Source organism: Stegostoma tigrinum, chromosome 9 (assembly GCF_030684315.1).
Source record: "Stegostoma tigrinum isolate sSteTig4 chromosome 9, sSteTig4.hap1, whole genome shotgun sequence".
Classification (NCBI taxonomy): domain Eukaryota; kingdom Metazoa; phylum Chordata; class Chondrichthyes; order Orectolobiformes; family Stegostomatidae; genus Stegostoma; species Stegostoma tigrinum.
Window position 1 is genome coordinate 61640551 of NC_081362.1, and position 19675 is coordinate 61660225.

A 19675-nucleotide genomic window follows, 5' to 3' on the forward strand; every position below is an offset into this window, starting at 1 on the left:
TTAAACGCTATTGCTAAAATACTAACAAAAGAAAGAGGAATATAGAATGACTTTATTGGAAAACTTAACCGAATAATTGATATGGTGCCTATTATTAATTAACTCTTCCAATATAGTAACATACCATAAACACACCCCTTGGCAAAAAGGTAAATTCAGACATAGGTTCTTATAAGCAGTTCATCAATACAGGAGGAAACAACATCAAGAGAGATTTCAGAGCAAGTAGCAGCTGGGAATCATTCTCTGAAGCTCCAACCCTTCTCGGACCCAAATAGCTTCTGACTGCTACAGCTAAAAGACTAGAAAGCCTGATCTGTGAGAACTGGCCACTCCCCTTCCATTGTTACGACTGTTTTAAAAAAAAACCTGAAGGCCTCATAAGTTATTGACTTATGCCATCTCCAGGAACCACTTTGGTTCCTCTGCCTTTACAACGTCTCTTCAAAAACAAGACAAAATAATCCTTTTATAGTGACAGCATCATCACACACATAGACAAGTACTTCTCATGATCCAAGAAACCTCAAACCATCCCTTTAAGCTTCATGCCAACTTCTGAGTCTTTTTCAAACATTCTTAAAACGAATTAGCAATTCCTTAGATAACTTTAAGAAAACGTTTTCCTTACTGTACTGCTTCCGGAACATTGGAGGACCATGGGATTAATTAGTCAGTTCTTTGTTTTAGTGATGTTAGTTAAGGGATAAATAGTGGCTCAAAAACACGGAAAATGTCCCTGTTGTTATTACGTAGTACTGAAGGACTTTTAGACCTACCTATGTAGGACAGGTGAGAACATCAATGAATAATGGACTACTGCTAACAGTGCAGCACCCCCTCTTTACTGACATGCTAATTTAGTTATTGCATTTAAGTTTGTGAATTTTTTTCTAAATGTCTTCATGAGAATTTGAGCATTGCTAGATAGCAGTCAGCATTTATTGTCCATTCCTAATTGTCCAAACTGTAGATGACAGTCATTCACTGTGTATTTAGGCCAGAACTGGAAACTGACAATTTTCTTTCCTGAAGGGATATTAGTGTAATGGATAAGTTTTGATGATAATGAACAGTGGTTGCATAGTTACTGTTAAGTTAGTTTTTAATTCCAGATCTGTATTGAATTTAAATGTCACCATCTCCTGGAGTGGGATCTGAAAGCACATTCTCCAGAACATCACACTGAGGCTCTGCATTACTGGTCTAGTGAAAATGCCAGCACATCACCACCTCCCAAACAATAACAGGGAATATAACGCATTATTTTCTGCAAAGAAGAAATATTCCATCCTTCCATTAATGTTAAACCTTACGCTAATAAATATGAAACATAAAATAAACTAAATGCACATTCCATGCAGAGGAACAAAGATGCATTCTCACATTCTCAGCATTTCAGAGATACTACTGGCATCCAATCTAAAGGTTGCAGGGAAAGTATTGCACCCAAATAGTACAGTAGGTACATATTTCTGGATATGACAGTAAACATAATCATCTCAAAAACATATAATATTGCTTTATTAAGTTATGCAAGTTTAATCTAAAACTTTCCAGCCTCTGTAAAAGCTCAATTACCATTATACTGAGAAAAGTGGAGCAGCAGAAAATAAACTGGTTTGAATTTTATATAACTGCAATGAGAATATGCAATTTAAACGTACAAAATTTTGCTTCTCCATTTACTATATAGTATGAATTATATCTTATGAACATTAAAATAGAAAGTATTTATTCAGCCCTCAACCTTCATAAACCCTTGACTCCTACCCAGGCCAACCCATTCTATGTAATATCGCCTTGCCCCTCATATTCCCCCATATGATCTTATACCCATGTCCAAAAGATTCTCAAAGCCCCTATTACCATTTCCGACTTGGTCTAACACACCACATCACCTGGTACCCACTAGTAGTTCTGCACACAGGAGGAACAAAATAAATCTTTATTGCTTGCATGTCTATATTGCAAACTACACTGTATTGAGAAGTTAGTAAAACACATCATCACAGATCTTGATTAATTCAACACTTCTTGAAAGGTCTTGGAACTTGCTGACAGTTAAAAAGCCTGACACGTGTTGGTCTTGATAAGTTGGACATTCGAAGGAGTTTACACACCTGAATGTAAAATCTGCACCATAGCTGACAATCCCAAAGTGTACCTGCTCCCCATTCCCACGATATCCTGGGAGCATATCCCCAGGGGTATCTCATCACTCCAAAATAATACACAGCTATCCAAAACAAATGCATTAAAACAGATTTGTTCTTAATTGATCTAATCTGCACCCTCTAGTTTTGAACACCAGGGATTCCTAAATCAAATAATCTGCATGTAAGTGGGTGATTACTTAAAGGACCAGCTGCCTTAGCAACGTCACAGGACCAAGAGTGGGGGGAGTGATGTCAGATTTCTAACTTCATCAACCATTTTTGTCACTGAGCGGAGCTTCGCTGTCATGGCAATAATTACGGACTAAATCTATAATAGTCCAATAAAAACCATCAACAATTATCACCTGAGCAATCTGAAGTATAAACATTTCACCGTACTATCAGGAAATAATTTCTGTTTCATTTTTACCACTGGTATCAAACTGCTTTTCTTTCAACTTGCTTTCTCACTGGTGTTACAAAATAAGGCACTTGAGTACATTGTAAGCACCTCCATTTGATCTGCAACAAATTAGTTAAATTGATAATGCACACAGGAAGCCAAGTGAACACTCTCCAAAGAGGTTCACAGCTCACTTTTAAAGTGACACATTGCAACATCGCTCGGTTGTCAACAGTTTAGACTATCCCAAGTCAAATATGTTAGAATACCTTGTTACTTTAATCTTAACATGGCATAACAATTTTGCTCCTTTACTTGCTCTTTACTTGACATGCACTGAAAAACAGTCATGCAATAAATGCCTAATAACGATCATCATGATAAAACAAACAATGTTGTTCTGGGATAATGGGAACTGCTGATGCTGGAGAATCCAAGATAACAAAGTGTGTAGCTGAATGAACACAGCAGGCCAAGCAGTATCTTAGGAGCACAAAAGCTGACGTTTCGGGCCTAGACCCTTTCCTATTCTCTGAAATTTAAAACATCCTTCTTATTAACATTAAATTTTAAAAATTCCATTGCTGAAAAACCAGTGAGCAGCTGACCCACACGAAGAAGAAAGAACAAGGTTATAACCCTTGGTCTGTGCTAAACTGACTGATTTCATCTGATATACTGGTATAGAGGCTATAATTAATCTTGACTTCCTGAGAAACCATCCAGGAGTCTAACTCCTGAATAAATATCAATTGATGCCTGTGAGAGGACACGGAGATCTGATCCAGTCAAAATCAGATTTAGCCATGATACCCCTCTACAAGACTAATGAAATAACAGTCAATGTTTGAATATGAATAAAGGCCTTTTGCATGAGGTTTTCAAGACCCAATGGCACTTCCAGAAACATTTAACAGTGAGATATTACTGAATTCAGGAAAGGTTGGAGGGCAGAAATTTGCAATCAATATGTTTAATGTTTATAGAGTCAGAAATGGCAGGGAGAATCCAGAGAAAAGCAAAGCTGTATTCCAAACAGTCTTTTTGTGGTAAGGATTTACTTGCGATTTGCCAGAGTACAAAGAGAAAAAAATATATACCTGATTACTTTTTACATTGAACATCTCAAAATGGAGAATATAAACTATGAAAAGTATTAAAGGTATGGTGGTACAGTGGTTAGCACTATTGCCTCACAGTGCCAGGGACCCCGGTTCAATTCCAGCCTCAGGTGACTGTCCACGTAAAGTTTGAACATTCTCCCCATGTCTGCATGGGTTTCCTCTGGGTACTCTGCTTTCTTCCCACAGTCCAAAGATGTGCAGGTTAAGTGGATTAGCCATGCTAAATTGCCTGTAGTGTTCAGGGAGGTGTAGATTAGGCGGGTTAAAGGGGGATAGGACTGGGTGGGATGCTCTGAGGTTCAGTGTGGACTTGTTGGGCTGAAGGGCCTGTCCCCACACTGTAGGGATTCTAAGTGATTTTCTTCACAGAGAAATTCAGTGGTGTAATTGTAACCCTTGCAGTGAAGCTGATAAGTTTACTAAGAATGCGGTTGAGCTTCATTTTTGGATTACTGTAGGCAACACTTATAATGCAATAGGTTTCTGTCAAACTTAACAAACTACAAGCATCTGTATTAGGAGCAACAGTAAAACACTCAGCCCATCAAACTACTCTGCCATTCAACAGGTTCTTGCCTGATCTGATTGTTCCACATTCTTGTCAACCCTCCAAAAGCTTTCTCTTTCCACCTTCTTTGCTTATCATGAATCTGTCTATGTCTGCCTTAAAAATATTCCAGGCACTTGCTTCCACCACCCTTTCAGGAAGAGAGTTCTGAAGTTCCACAATAAAAATCTCCTTATGTACATTTTAAATGGGCAACCCATGTTTTCAAATATTGACCCTTAGTTCTAGATACTCCATAAGAGAAAACATCCTTTCAACATCCATCCCATTAAGTCCCCACAAGATCTTATACATTGCAAATCAGTTGCCTCATACTCTTCTAAACTCCAGCAGATATAATCCTTGACTGTCAATTCTTTCCTCATAAAGATAACTTGCCCATTCCTGGGATTAGTACCTACCAAACCTTCTCTCAACCTCTTTCAATGTGTATCAATCTTATTAAATAAGCAGATGAAGATTGTACATAGTATACCAGTGGTGGTCTCATCAATGCCCTGTATAAATGAAGCGTAACCTCCCTTCTTTCTCTATTCTGTTCGTAATAAGCAATAACATTCCATTAGCTTTCCTAATTACTCATTATAAGGGCACACTAACCTTTTGAAATTTTAATTACTTTCCAAACATTCACCAGTCCTCAGTTCTGAGCAAGAGTCACTGGACCGAAAACTCTGAATTCTTTCCACAGATACTGCTAGACCTGCTGAGCTTTTCCAGGAATTTCTGTTTTTGTTTTTGTTTCTGATCAACTAGTCTTGTCCTGCTGGCTTTGCGCTACATTAATTTGCAGAGGTAAACTCAAATACAGTCCCGCTGCACTACAGCTGTCTTCATGGCAATGTGACACTTACGGCCTGTTCCCAGGTCGAAATTGAAATAATTCCAAAAAGCCACATGAGTAGCATATCCTTTACAGGAAAACTGCAGACATTATTTAAGTAAGCCCACTTCCGTTTATAACTCTCACCCATTAACTTTGAATTTATCCAATAAGCCTTTGAATTGTAAATACCTTAGGTTGGTGTGTTTTCCGGCCTCTAAATGTTTACCAGAGTTTGTCCCACTTAACTTGTTAAAATTTAATTCTCAAACTAAACAGCCATAAGAACGTTAAAAAATAAGAGCAAGAGTAGACCACTGAGTCTAATTTAGCTAATTTACTGGAATTCTTTGAGGACACTATGGACGCAATGGAAGGGGAAACTGGTGGATGTGGTGTATCTGGATTTCCAGCAGGCATTCGACAAGGTGCCTCACAAAAGGTTGCTGCATAAGATAAAGGTGCACAGTGTTATGGGTAATCTAACAGCATGGATAGAAGATTAGTTAGTTAATAGAAAGCAAACAGTGGGGATAAACATATGTTTTTTTTCTGGTTGGCTAGCGGTGTGCCTCAGGGATCAGTATTTTGGGACCACAATTGTTTAAAATTTACATATATGATTTAGAGTTGGGGACCAAGTATAGCCTGTCAAAGTTCGCAGACGACACTGAGACATAGAGTAAAGTGAGCAGAGGACATACAAAGTTAAGGCTAAGTCAGTGGGCAAGGGTAGATGAAGTACAATGTTGGTAAATGTGAGATCTTCCATTTTGGTAGGAATAACAGCAAAATGGGCTATTATTTAAGTGGAGAAGATTGTAGCATGTTGTTGTGCAGAGGGGCCTGAGTGTCCTTGTGCATGAATCACAAAATGTTCATTTGCAAGTGCAGCAGCTAATTAAGAAGGCAAATGGAATACTGTCCCTCATTGCTAAAGGGATGGAGTTTAAAAATAGGAAGGTTATGTTGCAGCTGTATAGGGTGCTGGTGAGGCCACACATAGAGTACCCTGTACAGTTTTGGTCTCCTTACGTGAGAAAGGACATACAGGCACTGGAGGAGGTGCAGAGGAGGTTCACCAGTTTGATTCCAGAATTGATAGAGGAGAGCCTAGATAGATTGGGTCTATATTCATTGAAAGCTAAAATGAGGGGAGATCTTATAGAAACATATAAAATAATGAAGGGAATAGATAAGACAGAAGCAGGGACATTCTTTCCACTGGCATGTGAAACTAGTGCTAGGGGACATAGTCCCAAAATAAGGGGGTGCAGATTTAGGAGTTGAGGAGGAGCTTCTTCACCCAAAGGGTCATGAATCTGTGGAATTCCCTGCCTGGTGAAGCAGTTGAAGCTACCATGTAAGTCAAAGGTACCTAGGCTTTTGAGCAGTAAAGGAATTAAGAGTTATGGTAATTGGGTGGGCAAGTGGAGCTGAATGCACGGAAAGATCAGCCATGATCCTATTGAATGGCATAGCAGGTTTGACGGGCCAGATGGCCTACTCCCACTCCTATTTCTTATGTTCTTATGTCCCTCAAGCCTGCACTGCCATTCAGTAAGATCATGGCTGATCTGACTTTAGGCTTAACTCCTCTGTGCTGTCTAGTCCCAATAATAAAAGCTAAATTAAGCAGATGCTGGAGATATGAGATAAAAACAGAGAATTCAGCAGGCTTATCAACATCTGTGGAAAAAGGAGTTAACATTTTGGGTCCATTGACTCTTATTTGGAATAATTCTGAAGAAGAGTTTTGGACTCAGAATGTTAACTGTTTTTCTGTCTACAGATGGTGCCTAACTTTCAGAACTTTCCAGCATTCTCTGTTTTTTACCCTCAACTCTCCTGTAAATCAAAATCTGTCTGACCCAGCTATGACTACATCCAAAAGCCCTGCCTTCTCTGCTCACTGAGAAAGTGAATTCCAAACACTTATGACCTTCTGAAAAATTTCTCATCTCCAACTGAAATGGGAGACCCCTTAGTTCCAGATTACCCCCATGAGAGGAAGTATCCTCTCAGCATCTAACCTGTCAAGCCCCCTCAAAATCATACATTTCAAAGAGATTGCTTTTCATTCTTCAGGAAAGATTGCATCAATGTTTTCAGATACAACATTGGAGAAAGCATATGAACATTAGACATAGGCAATATCATATCATGGTAGAATTGTGTGGGAAAACTAATTTCTCATGGACATAGCTAATAGATTTTCCATGCTGTTGACAGTTGTCAGTTGTGACAATTAAGCTTTAAGCTCTCAGGATTTGCAACAATTAAACACTGTGGCCAACTAAAACTGCAGCTAAGTGGCAGAGCTCAAAAGCTCCTATTGTTTTAAAAAAGTGCACTCGCCCACATACTAGGAGCAACACCAGAGATTCACAGGTATCTTTTCAAATGCTGTGCAAAATGGTCCCGTGGGGCCAGTTAGTTCAGTTGGCTGGATGGTTGATGCACAATGGAGAGTGATGCCAACAGGGTGGGTTCAATTTCCATACCAACTAAGGTTACTGTGGGAGGCTATCTTCTCAAACCACGATCAGTCGTCTCTCCCTCTAATGATGTTGCAGCCCTATGATGTGGCAAGACAATGGCAACCTCACACAAAATAGTGCTGAATTGAAGGCTTTCGTTTTTAATATTGGGCATTTAAAACTACTCTGGGGGCATAAATAAGGTGCATGACAAGGGTCTTTTTCCCTGCTGTGGGGTGCTCAAAAAAGGAGGCATATTTTTAAGGTGATAGGAAAAAAATTTTAAGAGGACACGAGGGGCTTTTTTTTAAACACTGAGCGTGGCTCGTGTGTGGAATGAACTGCCAGACGAAGTGGTGGATGCAGACACAGTTAGAACATTTAAAAGACATTTGGATAAGTTCGTGAATAGGAAATGTTTGGAAGCAAATGGGCCACGCACAAGCAGATGGGACTACTTTAGTTCGGAAACATCGTCAGTGTAGACTGGTAGGATCGAAGGGTTTGTTTCCATGCTGCATGGCTCTATGACTCAGAGGTTGGCAACGCCAAGGCAATTTATCACCCATTAAGAATTCCAGTTCTGAAGAAGGGTACTGGACCTGAACTCAGCTTTCTATCCACAGATGCTGCCTGACCTGCTGGATTTCAACGCATTTCTTTGAGTTTAATCCTGCAACATTTGTGTAAAATGCGCAGTACTGTTCGTGTCTATATTAAATCCGAAAAAAGAATGGGGATTCGTCCTATTCATATTCATTCATTCTATTCTGAAGCTACCTTGTCGTTCCGTTTAGTTGAACGGAATCTAAGTACCCAAACTGCAGTCAGCCTCGCGAAGACCGTAACATTCCTGCCCATTGTTATTACCTCGAATATTTAAAGCTGATGCAGTTGCCGGCGCTTTGTTTTCTCTTTGTTCTCCGGTACCCGTTGCCAAGTAACCTAAAAAAAACACACGCACAAGAAAAATTCGATGATCAGACATCTTCTTAGGAAATTAGATGAAGGATGACGAGCTCTAAAGACAGACTGGCAATAATGGACGGCACTGAATGTTATACAATAAAGGACACGCCTGTTCATACTGAAACACACACACACAAAACTGCAAAATGACAAGCAGTCAGAAAATGTGATAAATCCTCATCCACTGACTGGTCCACCTACTACTGTTGTTCCCAATCGCCTGTAATTTGGGCTGGGAGAATATTTTGATGAATTAAATGAAACAGATACTGACCAAGCCCAGTATCACTAGTCAAAGTGGTCAATGGGAAAGGCGCATAGCCCCAAGGGGAGCTTGGCGTTTTATTTCTGAGCTAGAAATCCTCAGGCACCTGTAGGTTTGCTGGAGACTTGTTTCTGGAAGCAACAGTCCTGGAAGAGGATGAGCCCGATGATGTTCACCGCCAGCCCAAGGGCTCCGACGATCAGCACCAGCTCTACGTCGTCGATCCTCTGCGGCCTGATGAGGCGGATGATGGCCTCGGCCAAGATGGTGAAGGTGAGGGCGGCCAGGAAGACGGCGTTGGCCAGCGCGCCCACTACCTCAGCCCTGGCGAAACCGTACGTGTTCCGGGGATGTCTCCGGATCTTGCCGAGGCTGGCCGCCACCAGGCCGATCACCAGCGAGATGAGGTCGGACAGCATGTTGAAGGAGTCGGACACCAGCGCCAGGGAGTTGCCCAGGTGCCCGACCACCAGCTCGACCACGAAGAAGCCGGCAGTGATCACCAACATGAAGATGAGGCGGCCGTTCCTGCACTTGGATCTGCCCATTGCCGGTGATTGGAAGGTAGGCGGTCTCTACTACCCCACACACACACAGTCAGACAGACACACACACACACACAGACAGATGTGGCGTCTCTCCAAAACAAACATCACCCCTGTACGGCAAGTCAAGTGTCACCGGTTATTGACTGTGTTTGTAGGAGGGTGTTGCCTTTCATCTGCACCCTACCCCCTCCTCCGATGGACCAACAAATGTCTCCCTTCGTTAAAACGGTGCTGAGTAAGGTGCAAATCTTGTTTCAAGCGCCACGCCTCGAGACCGCAATTGAAGCAAATCTTTTGGGTATTGTTTTTGTTTGTATTCGACGGGTTATGGCTGTATTTCATCCCTAAACTTCCAATTACTGTGAGAAATCCCAACCCAGACTCGAAACGTTAGCTTGCTTTCTATCTCCGGATGCTGCCTGACCCGCTGTAATGTCCAACATTTACTGTTTTCAATACTGATTTCCAGCATCTGCAGTAATTTGCTCCCAACCTTTATATCCCGTGCTCTTAGAGGTGCTGTCGGTGGAAATAACGTTTTTTTTTTACTTTTCAAAACAGTCTGATGTGCTAACTACGACAGATAACGTTCATGTATCAATTAAATGATACAACGAAACATTGAGACAATGATGAAAAGTATGAGCAGCACACGTTCAGCAGGTCCGCTGACATCCTCAGAAAGTGAAACGGAGTTCATGCGGGCGGGGTAATTTTCCAACAAGTTGGAGGCAGCTCGAGAGGCTGGGCGACCAACATGAAGCGAGTGGACTGACTTGTCCCCATCCCTGAGAGAGCGCTTTCACAGGACAGGCTGCTGTTAATGTAGACAGACACCTCCGTGAAGGCGGGAAATCAATTGAGAACTCGTCGAGAAAGGGAAAGAAGCATCACAGTGCCTCGTAACCAGGAGACTAGTGTTCAAGTGTCATTTGCTCCAGAGGTGTGTAAAAACACCTCTGAGCAGCTTGGTTAGAAAATACAGAACGCTTTTCAAACCCCATCAGGCATCTTTTGAGGGAGAGAAGTCGTCCAAGACTAGTACTTTAAACAGTAAGAGCAATTATGTGGGCATGAAGCCTAGCTAAGTGAACTGGCAATTAGGTTAAACGATGGGTCAGTAGGGATATAGCGGCAGACATTTAAGGGAATATTTCAGAATACATGGAACAGGCACATTCCAAAAAGGAAGAAAATTCCAATGGATATACAGTTAACTAAAAAAAAGTTTAAAATATAGAATCAAACATAAAGATGAAACATCTACTTACACAAAGGGAAACGGCAAGTGAATTAAATACACATGATGCACTGGTCTTCGCAATACAAGCAACGTCCCCAATAATAGCAATAAATCAGGAAATGGAATGGAGATAGAGCCTCAATGCAATATTGGAAGTGATACTCCACAAATTGTTGGAGGTGTGGACTGACAAGTCCCTGCATGATGATAGCTTTCATCCTGGAACCTCCAAAAGAGGACCAGTGCGTGGTAGATGCATGGTATTAAATTTTGTTGATTTGGGGGAAAGGTATCATTAAATTGAAAAGGAGAAAAAGTACCTGATTTATTCAAAAAGGGAGAGACAGAAAGCAAGAGACTACAAGCCGGTTGTGCTTAACATCAGTCATAGGAAAGGTGCTAGAATCTATTATCATGGATTTTTTAAAATTATAGATGCTTTAAAACTGTTAAGGTCATCAGGCAGAGTTAACATGATTTTGTGAAAGTGATAACATGTTGAGGCATAACACCATTTGTAAGATGTTTTGACCTTCCTGATTAGAAATTTTGTGTCAGGGTGCTCTCTTCACTTCACCTGATGAAGAGGCAGCACTTTGAAAGCTTGTGATTTCAAATAAACCTGTTGGACTACAGCCTGGTGTCATGTGAATTTTGACCATGTTGTACTAATTTATTGGAGTTCATTGAATAAATAACATGTACTGTTATTCATAGACATGAATGTGGATGATGAAGTGATAATGAAATGTTATGACTTGAACAGTCAATTTTGGAGTTACTTGAAACCCTTTTGTTCAGTTTGCTGGTTACAGCGGTTAGCTGGCAGCACTCAAATTGAGAGAATTCTATTTTCTTTGTCCTGTTTTCTTCTGAACTGGCTTGCTGGATAGCAGTCTTCCACCAAAGAAAGAATACCTTTTTACCTGCAGTTCAGGGGGTTGACTAGTCGGTGGTTCTTCAACAGTGACCTTCACAGCAAATTAATGCTTGAACCCAGAATATTCCACACGAATGTCAGTTCATTAACACACACACACACACACACACACACACACAGAACAGGGTGAACAATTTATATAATATTTCTGGGAGAGCACAAATCGTACCCTTCTGCTGAGAGGGGCAAGATAGTCAACCCCCTCATTAATTCCCCACAACCCTGGTGCACCTCTCTCTCTCATATTTTCCTGACACTTAACAGGTGTGAGATTCCTTAGGCCCCTCACATGACTTTGTCAGATACCACTGAATTTTGATTTGCAGTGTTTATTAACAGTTCCGTCTTTAAGAAAATATATATTCTTCTGCACTTAAAAGTTAAAAATATCCATAGAACTTTGAGGTTCTGATCATCATCATCATACTCAGATGGTGACAAACGTTTGGAATTCTTTCTCCCAGAGCACTGCAGAAACCTAGATATTAATTTAGAAAACTTACAAATTTCTTTTACAAATGACACCAAGGAGTATGGGGATAGAGCAGGAATATGGCATCAAGGAGGACGATCAACTATTGTTAAGAATGGTGGACCAAGCTCAAACAGCTTATCCCTGCTCCTAACTCATTTGTTATTAAAACACATTCCATCTGAGGAGGTACTTTCTGAAGTGTAGTGACAGGACAATGTGTTATCAGAATTATTAATTTTGAATATAATCGATTTGACTGTTTTGAAAAAGCATTTGACAAAGGTCTGTAGTTCCAACAGGGAAGAATAGTGCATCTGCAAGAAACACAAGTTGCTTGACTGAGCCAGAATCTACTGTACTCTTAGAAAAAGATCACAAGGCTCAGTTGATGAGTGCAATAATCAACTGGACCCAAACACAGACAGTCTCTATCTTTGGCAGTCCATCAAGGTTGAGGAGAAGTTTCTTCCACTTCGATGTTGTGGGTCCTCAGGTAACTAAATAGTCCAATGCCAGATCCCCACACCCTGCCATTGGTAGGTCAGATAGCATTTGCTGAAACTGGTGGGTGAGATGCTTGGTTTTTCGCACACACCCTCTAATGCTTGTACTTGGCATCCAGCGGAGCTTGTCAGTGATGCCCAAGACAGTTGTCAACTTTGTGGCTGCTTCTTTTCCAGGTTGGGCAGTCTCGGTGTATTTTTTCAAGAAGGCCTTGAGGAAAATTTTGAAATGTTTTTTCTGTCCTCCTGTAAACTGTTTACCATAAGACCTAGGAGTGGAAGTAAGGCCATTTGGCCCATCAAGTCCACTCTGCCATTTAAATCATGGCTGATGGGCATTTCAACACCACATCCCTGCACTCTCCCCGGAGCCCTTGATTCCTTCTGAGATCAAGAATTTGTCAATCTCTGCCTTGAAGGCATCCAACGTCCCGGCCTCCATTGCACTCCGTGGCAATGAATTCCACAAGCCCACCACTCTCTGGGTGAAGAAATGTTGTCTCATTTCAGTTTTAAAATTACCCCCCCCCCCTAATTTTAAGGCTGTGTCCACAGGTCCTAGTCTTGCCGCCTAACGGAAACACCTTCCTAGTGTCCACCCCTTCTAAACCATACATTATCTTGTAAGTTTCTATTAGATCTCCCCCTCAACCTTCTAAACTCTAATGAGTACAATCCCAGGATCCTTAGCCGTTCATCATACGCTAAACCTACCATTCCAGGGATCATCTGTGTGAATCTCCGCTGGACACGCTCCAGAGCTAGTACGTCCTTCCTGAGGTGTGGGGCCCAAAATTGGACACAGTATTCTAAATGGGGCCTATCTAGAGCTTTATAAAGCCTCAGAAGCACATCGCTGCTTTTATATTCCAACCCTCTCAAGAGGGTTGGAATATAAAGCTCATGACAAATCTCACAATAGTCTCGTATCAATCAAATATGGGGATGGCAATGGCCCATTCAACACAGTTGAGTGACCACAAACACTTGTCTCAAAACTAGGGTTGTTTGCCTCAGTGAGGACAGTGATTTTGAAGTCAGACTGGTTCAGAACAAGTGCTAAAGTCATACCAGACATGAAGCATTAAGAAACAAGAATACTGCTGATGCTGGAATCCAAGGTAGGCAAATAGGAGACTGGAAGAACACAGCAAGCCAGGAGCATCTGGAGGAAAGGAGAAGTCAACATTTCAGCTATTATCCTTCTTCAGTCCTGAAGAGGGGTAATACCCAAAACATTAACCTTCTCCTTTCCTCGAGATGCTGCCTGGCTTGCTGTGTTCTTCGAGGCTCCTGTTTGAAACATGAACTCTGTTTTTCTTTCTCAGAGGTGCTGCCAGATCTGCTGAGTTTTGCCAGTATTCTTTGTTTGTTTTAAATTAAGAGTCTTCCATTTAAGATAGAAATTAAAAGAACTTTTTCCTCTCAGAGAATCAATAATTTATCGAAAACTGTTCCTCCGTAGTGCAGTGGAAGTAGGGTCACTGAATGTGCTTAAGGCCATATTAAATATATGCTTTACTGACAAGGGAGTTGAAAGGGTATGAGGACAGACAGGAAAGTAAAGGCTACAGTCAGATTATCAATGATCTTATCAAATGTCAGAGCAGGCTCAAGGGACTGAAGGACCTGCTCTCACTGTTGGTACTTCTGGACAAGTTAGATCCCAGCGTGAAATTTGGAATGATAGATCATATGTTTTACTTTAGTCAAAATCAGTGTCAATCACTGAAATATAGTCAATGAGCTGCAGAGTTTTTTTTTAAAAACAGAAGTTTATTACACAAAAAACTAAGCTGTAAATTTAGAAGACTGTCAAATATTTCTTAAAAAACACAGCAAAACAAAGTTTCAACCAGCTTTCCAATGCTATCTATTGCAGAGACTCAAGTCTGGAAAAATTACCCCTTGATATTAAATTGCTTTAAAGTTGAATGATCTGAGTCTCCCCAAATTATTTTCTATGAACTGTGGAGTCCTTTTCCATCAATACTCTCAAATCTGCAATCTTAAATTATTCCCAGCCTTTAATTACTTGCAGATTTCCAAACCAAGAGTGTTTGGTTGGATTTTTCAGAAACTGAAAACTTCTCTGTTGGGCCAATGTACTCCCTAAGGAGAGAAAACTAAATTACTTCTGACTGCAGTGAGGTCTCCTGTGAACTGCTCCTAAAACCTAACAGTCCTTCCAGTTTTCAAAATTAAAGTAAATCTTCGATGATTCTAAACTATAAACAAGCGAAACAATCATTATCTATCAAAGGCCACCACAGTATAAGCAAATTTTCATTAATGTGAAGGAGGTCGGCACCCACTTGCTTTCTGAGCAATTCTGGATTAGGTCTCATTTTACTGAAGAACTCTCTGACCTTGTTGAGTTGCAAGAAATTACACTAACAACCAATATAGAATTTTCAATCAGGTTTGCAGAATGGTGCACTCTACATGTACTGGAAACTACATATATTAATATACAGCGCCCTGCTTTTCAAAACAAAAAACCATTGCCCTGAGAAACCAATTTTGAGAGTGAGTTGAGCAGACGCAATGTACTGACCAGTCATTCTGGTTAGTTTCAAAACTAAATGTGTTATATAGTTATTAATAACTACTGTATTCTCCAATGATACTTTTCTTGTACAGTGTTAATGTTGTTGTTCCCCTTTACTGCTATTTTCGCACATTGCCCTGAAGAGTATAAAATGAAAAGTTTCAACAGGATGGACCTTCCTTCAGCAACAGAGCATATTTTATACCAATACGGTAATTTAATGATGGCCACTTATTTCAGCCTATCTTAAAGGAGTGAAATTATGGAATAGCTTAGTAATTTACTGTCACTTATATTTTTACAACAAAAATACAGTGAGAAGTGTTCAAGTCGCCATATAACAGAAATCATACATTAAAAAGTGTAAAAATTAAGACAAAGCCAGTCTTCAAGGAAAAGACAGGATCTATATTCTCCGCCACTGCAGAAAGCCAACATCAAAGCCACCGAATCCAGGGCCATTTTAATCCTGGGCCAGATTCACCACAACACTAGGACACAGCCACAACGCCATCAAGGAGTGCAGCACACTGCCTTCACTGCTGCAATCGCTTCCTGAAACATCCCCCTTCTACCACCTGGCCGACTCTGAAATCGTCATGTTTCTACCAACGCCAGAACTCGGGCCCACAAGCTGCCTGTAAGGCTGCTACCATCAATAGTCTCCCTCTGGACGATGCTCTTTACCAGCCGATCACCAGAAGGTAAAAGTAGAAGCAAAAACTTGAAGAAAAACAAATAAAAGCGGGGAAACCCAGAACTCGCCACCCCCATCTTGTAAGTTATTCTAAAACAGAATTAAAAATGTTGCTTCTATTTTATGGATTAAAAGAACATCTAATTTTATTCTGTATACTTTCAGGAAGATGCTTTAAAATGCAGAGTTCATGACCGAATTCCGAACTAGGAATTACCCATCAGTCTCCTGCTACACAAGCCAGTGACTGATTCATTGTCGATTATTGGAAAACACCCATCTGGTTCACTAACGTCCTTTGGGGGGTTAGCTGCCATGCTTACCCAGTCTGGCCTACATGTGACTCCAGACCAACAATGTGATTGACCCTTAACTACTCTGGGCAATTAAGACTGGTCAACAAATGCTGGTCTTGCCAGTAACACTAACATCCAGTGAATTAATATAAAGTCCTCACAACAGTCCCACTATACAAGGGATTGATCTGGTGAACCTCCAGTACTTTCCCCTCTTCTGATAAACTATACACAGTACTCAAGGTGAGACATCACCAAGGGTTTATGCAATTGTAGAGAGACATGTCACTCCTGTAACAAACAGAGAATGCTGCAGAACCTCAGCCAGTCTGGCAACATAGTTTAATCAGACTCAAAATGTTAACTCTGTTTTTTCACAGATGATGCCAGATCTGCTGAGTTTTTCCAGCAATCCGTTAAGATTTCCAGTGACTGCAGTATTCTTCTTTCATTTGAATGTTTTCACCCAAACTCAAATCCCCTTGAATTCAAAGGCAATATACCACTTCCCTTGCTAAATGCTCGCTGCACCTACATGCTAACGTTAAGGAATTTATGGATGAAGGCACCTCATCCCTTCATACTCCCCAACCTTTCATCATTTTAAAAATATTCTGCCTTTTGGTTTTTTATTTCCCCCTCCATCAAAGTGAATATCTCCATTTCTATTCAGATTTCATCTGTTGTGTTCTAGTCCATTCGCTTCGCCTGCCTGTGCCTTCTTGAAACCCTATATGCCTCTCATGACGTGTATTTCCACGCAGTATGGTATGTTGTCAGCAAATTTGGAAGTATTACAGCTAGTCCCCATATCCCCAAACCATTTATATTGATTGTGAACTGTTGTAGAGAAAGCACTGATCCTTGTGGTACCTGACATGCAGTAACACCACCAACGATGTATCTCCCAATATCAACATCCTAGCAGTTACTATTGACGGGAAACTGAATTGGATTAGCCACATAAATACAGTGGTTACAGAAGCAAGTTACAGGCTAGGAAATATGCACTTTTAAAAACTGACTGAAAGCTTGCCCGCCATCTCTAATGGTACAAATCAGCAATATGATGGAATACTCTCTACATGTTTGGTTGGCTGCTACTCCAATAACTCAAGAAACTCCATACCATTCAGGGCAAGCAAGCTGCTTGATTAGCACCTATCCACAGCCTTCATAATTCTCTCTCATCTCCAATGATGCATAACAGCAGTGTGTACCATTTACCAGTTATTGCACTTCAATAACTCACCCACCTTGGGATTCCCCTCCTAACAGAACCACGTACTTTCCTGCATCCCAAGGACTGCAGTGCCTCCAGCACGCATCTCAACTTTCTCAAGGACATTTAGGGATGGGCAATAAAAGTTAGCTGAGTTAACAAGGTACATCTCATGGAAGAGTTTTTTTTTAAAGAAAGGTGAGGTTAATAATAAATATGGTGAAGAATAACATCAAAAATATTGAACACAAAGTACAATCACTGAAACACTCAACAGATCCAGCAACATCAATGGTGAGAGAAATGACATTAAATTCTTAGGTTGAAAAAACGTCTTAAATCTGAGCCGTTAACAGGTTTTCTTGCTACAATTGCTGCTAGACGTTTTGGGTATTTCCAGCATTTCAGTTTTAGTTAGAGTCTCAGCATTGCTGTATAATACTGAAGGATATCTTACCCTCAATTACACTTGCATCACCTTGAAATAAAGGCCTACATTTTATTCGTTCTTGGAACTTTCTATCAACCTGGAATGATGTGTACTTCCACCCCGTTATGCACCACTTTTCTAACATATGACCTGAGAAATATTCCAATTCCTTTCTGGATTCATAGTTTATGACTTTGCCACATTGAACTCCAACCCGAAGGTTGCAGGAAAAGCAACTCATATTCCGCTTGGGAACCCTGCAGCCCAATGGTATCAATTTTGTGGATTTCACAAGCTTCAAAATCTCCCCTCCCCCTACTGCATCCCAAAACCAGCCCAGCTCATCCCTGCCTCCCTAACCTGTTCTTGTTCTCACCTATCCCCTCCTCCCACCTCAAGCCGCACCCCCATTTCCTTCCTACTAACCTCATCCCACCCCCTTGACCTGTCAGTCCTCCCCAGACTGACCTATTCCCTCCCTACTTCCCTCATCAGAAGAGTCTAGGCCTGAAACATCAGCTTTTCTGCTTGGCTTGCTGTGTTCATCTAACTCTACACTTTGTTATCTCTGAGCATGGAATGAGCTGCCAGAGGAAGTGGTAGGGGCTAGTACAATTACAGCATTTAAAAGGCATCTTGGTAGTACATGAATACAAAGGATTTAAAGGGATACAGGCTAAATGCTGGTAAATGGGACTACATTAACTTGGGTCTGTTTCCGTACTGTACAACTCTGACTCCATTGCACAGCTCTCTGTAAAGCACAATTGGAAGCAAATAACCAATCAGAACATGTATCCATTAATTTCTCTTCTACCTCCCAGTCAATTTACAATCCATGTTGCAATGTTGCCTGTTTTAGTTTGCTTTTCAGGGCAAGTTATACAGAATTGAGTTAGCAGAGATACCAGTTAGATTGCGCTTTTAAAATGCTGATATTTTGGTTATTTTATTATACAATTAATTTAAACAACTGAATCTAGACTAAGTTGTTGTAGCCAAGTATGTGAATTCATTGCAAAATTTCTAAAAGAAATGATCATTTTCTGTAAATGAGAGTCAAGCCAGTGTTTTATAGGAACATTACAACTAAGTGGCACAAGGATCTTGTGGGCACATGAACTCTACCTGGTAGCTCTCAATCACTATCATCTAGAAGGAAAAGGGCAACAGATATATAGGATCACCATGTGCAAATTCCCCTCCAAAACGCTCACCATCCTGACATGGAAATATATCGCCATTCCCTCAGCGCAACTGGGCCGATATTCCAGAAGACTCACCCTGGTGGCATTGTGGGTCTACCTGTACTAAATGGACTGCAACAGTTCAAGGCAGCAGCTCACCACCACCTTCTGAAGGACACGTAGCGACTGACACCAGCCAGCAACACCCACGACCTACAAAAGCATTTAAAAGTGATGACACAACTATCTTTCCTACAAAAGGATAGTTGGTTGAGCCAGACCTCAGGCACTAAGTAAGGGGAAAGAGGGGAGAATCTCAAACATTGCAAGTCTTCCTCTGCCCATCTAAAGTCAGTCCAAAGCTGCTGACTCTCACCCGCCACACAGGCCTTGCCAACAGAATAGTCACTGCTACCAAATGCCTCTTTGCTCTGATTCTGGATTTTCAGTCACTGGTTCTCCCAAACATTTGGAACATCAGCAACTGACATCACCTCACCCATTTTTGCATTTGTGATGACCACTCCGGTGAGACATATCAAATTACAGAAATACAAGCAAAATACTGATGATATTGGGAAGCTGAAACAAAAAGCTGGAGAAACTTTGGAGGTCTGGCTGCGTCTGTTTCTCTCTGCACAGAGAAAATGTTTTGAGTCAGTATGGCTAGTCCTTCAGAACCTGCTGAGTTTCTCCAGCCTTCACTGTGCTTGTTTCAATGCATGGGAAAGTGGGTTGGTGGAGATAATGATAGAGTTAGTCATTACACTGTTTAAACAACACACAGAGAAA

The 19675-nt window shown here is 41.0% G+C and overlaps 1 protein-coding gene across 1 annotated transcript in view; it reads right to left on the reverse strand.

The window, feature by feature from the left end:
* The window catches only part of LOC125454585 (calcium/manganese antiporter SLC30A10), a 31731-nt gene extending 22268 nt beyond the window's left edge, over positions 1 to 9463 (reverse strand). Inside the window, exons 1-2 of the mRNA XM_048535501.2 lie at positions 8898 to 9463; positions 8428 to 8502 (exon numbers count right to left, since the gene is read on the reverse strand). Of these exons, the coding sequence (XP_048391458.1) occupies positions 8428 to 8502; positions 8898 to 9339 (517 nt within the window). The 5' untranslated portion in view covers positions 9340 to 9463. The remainder of the gene's footprint in view (positions 1 to 8427; positions 8503 to 8897) is intronic.
* Between the last annotated feature and the right edge of the window lie 10212 nt (positions 9464 to 19675).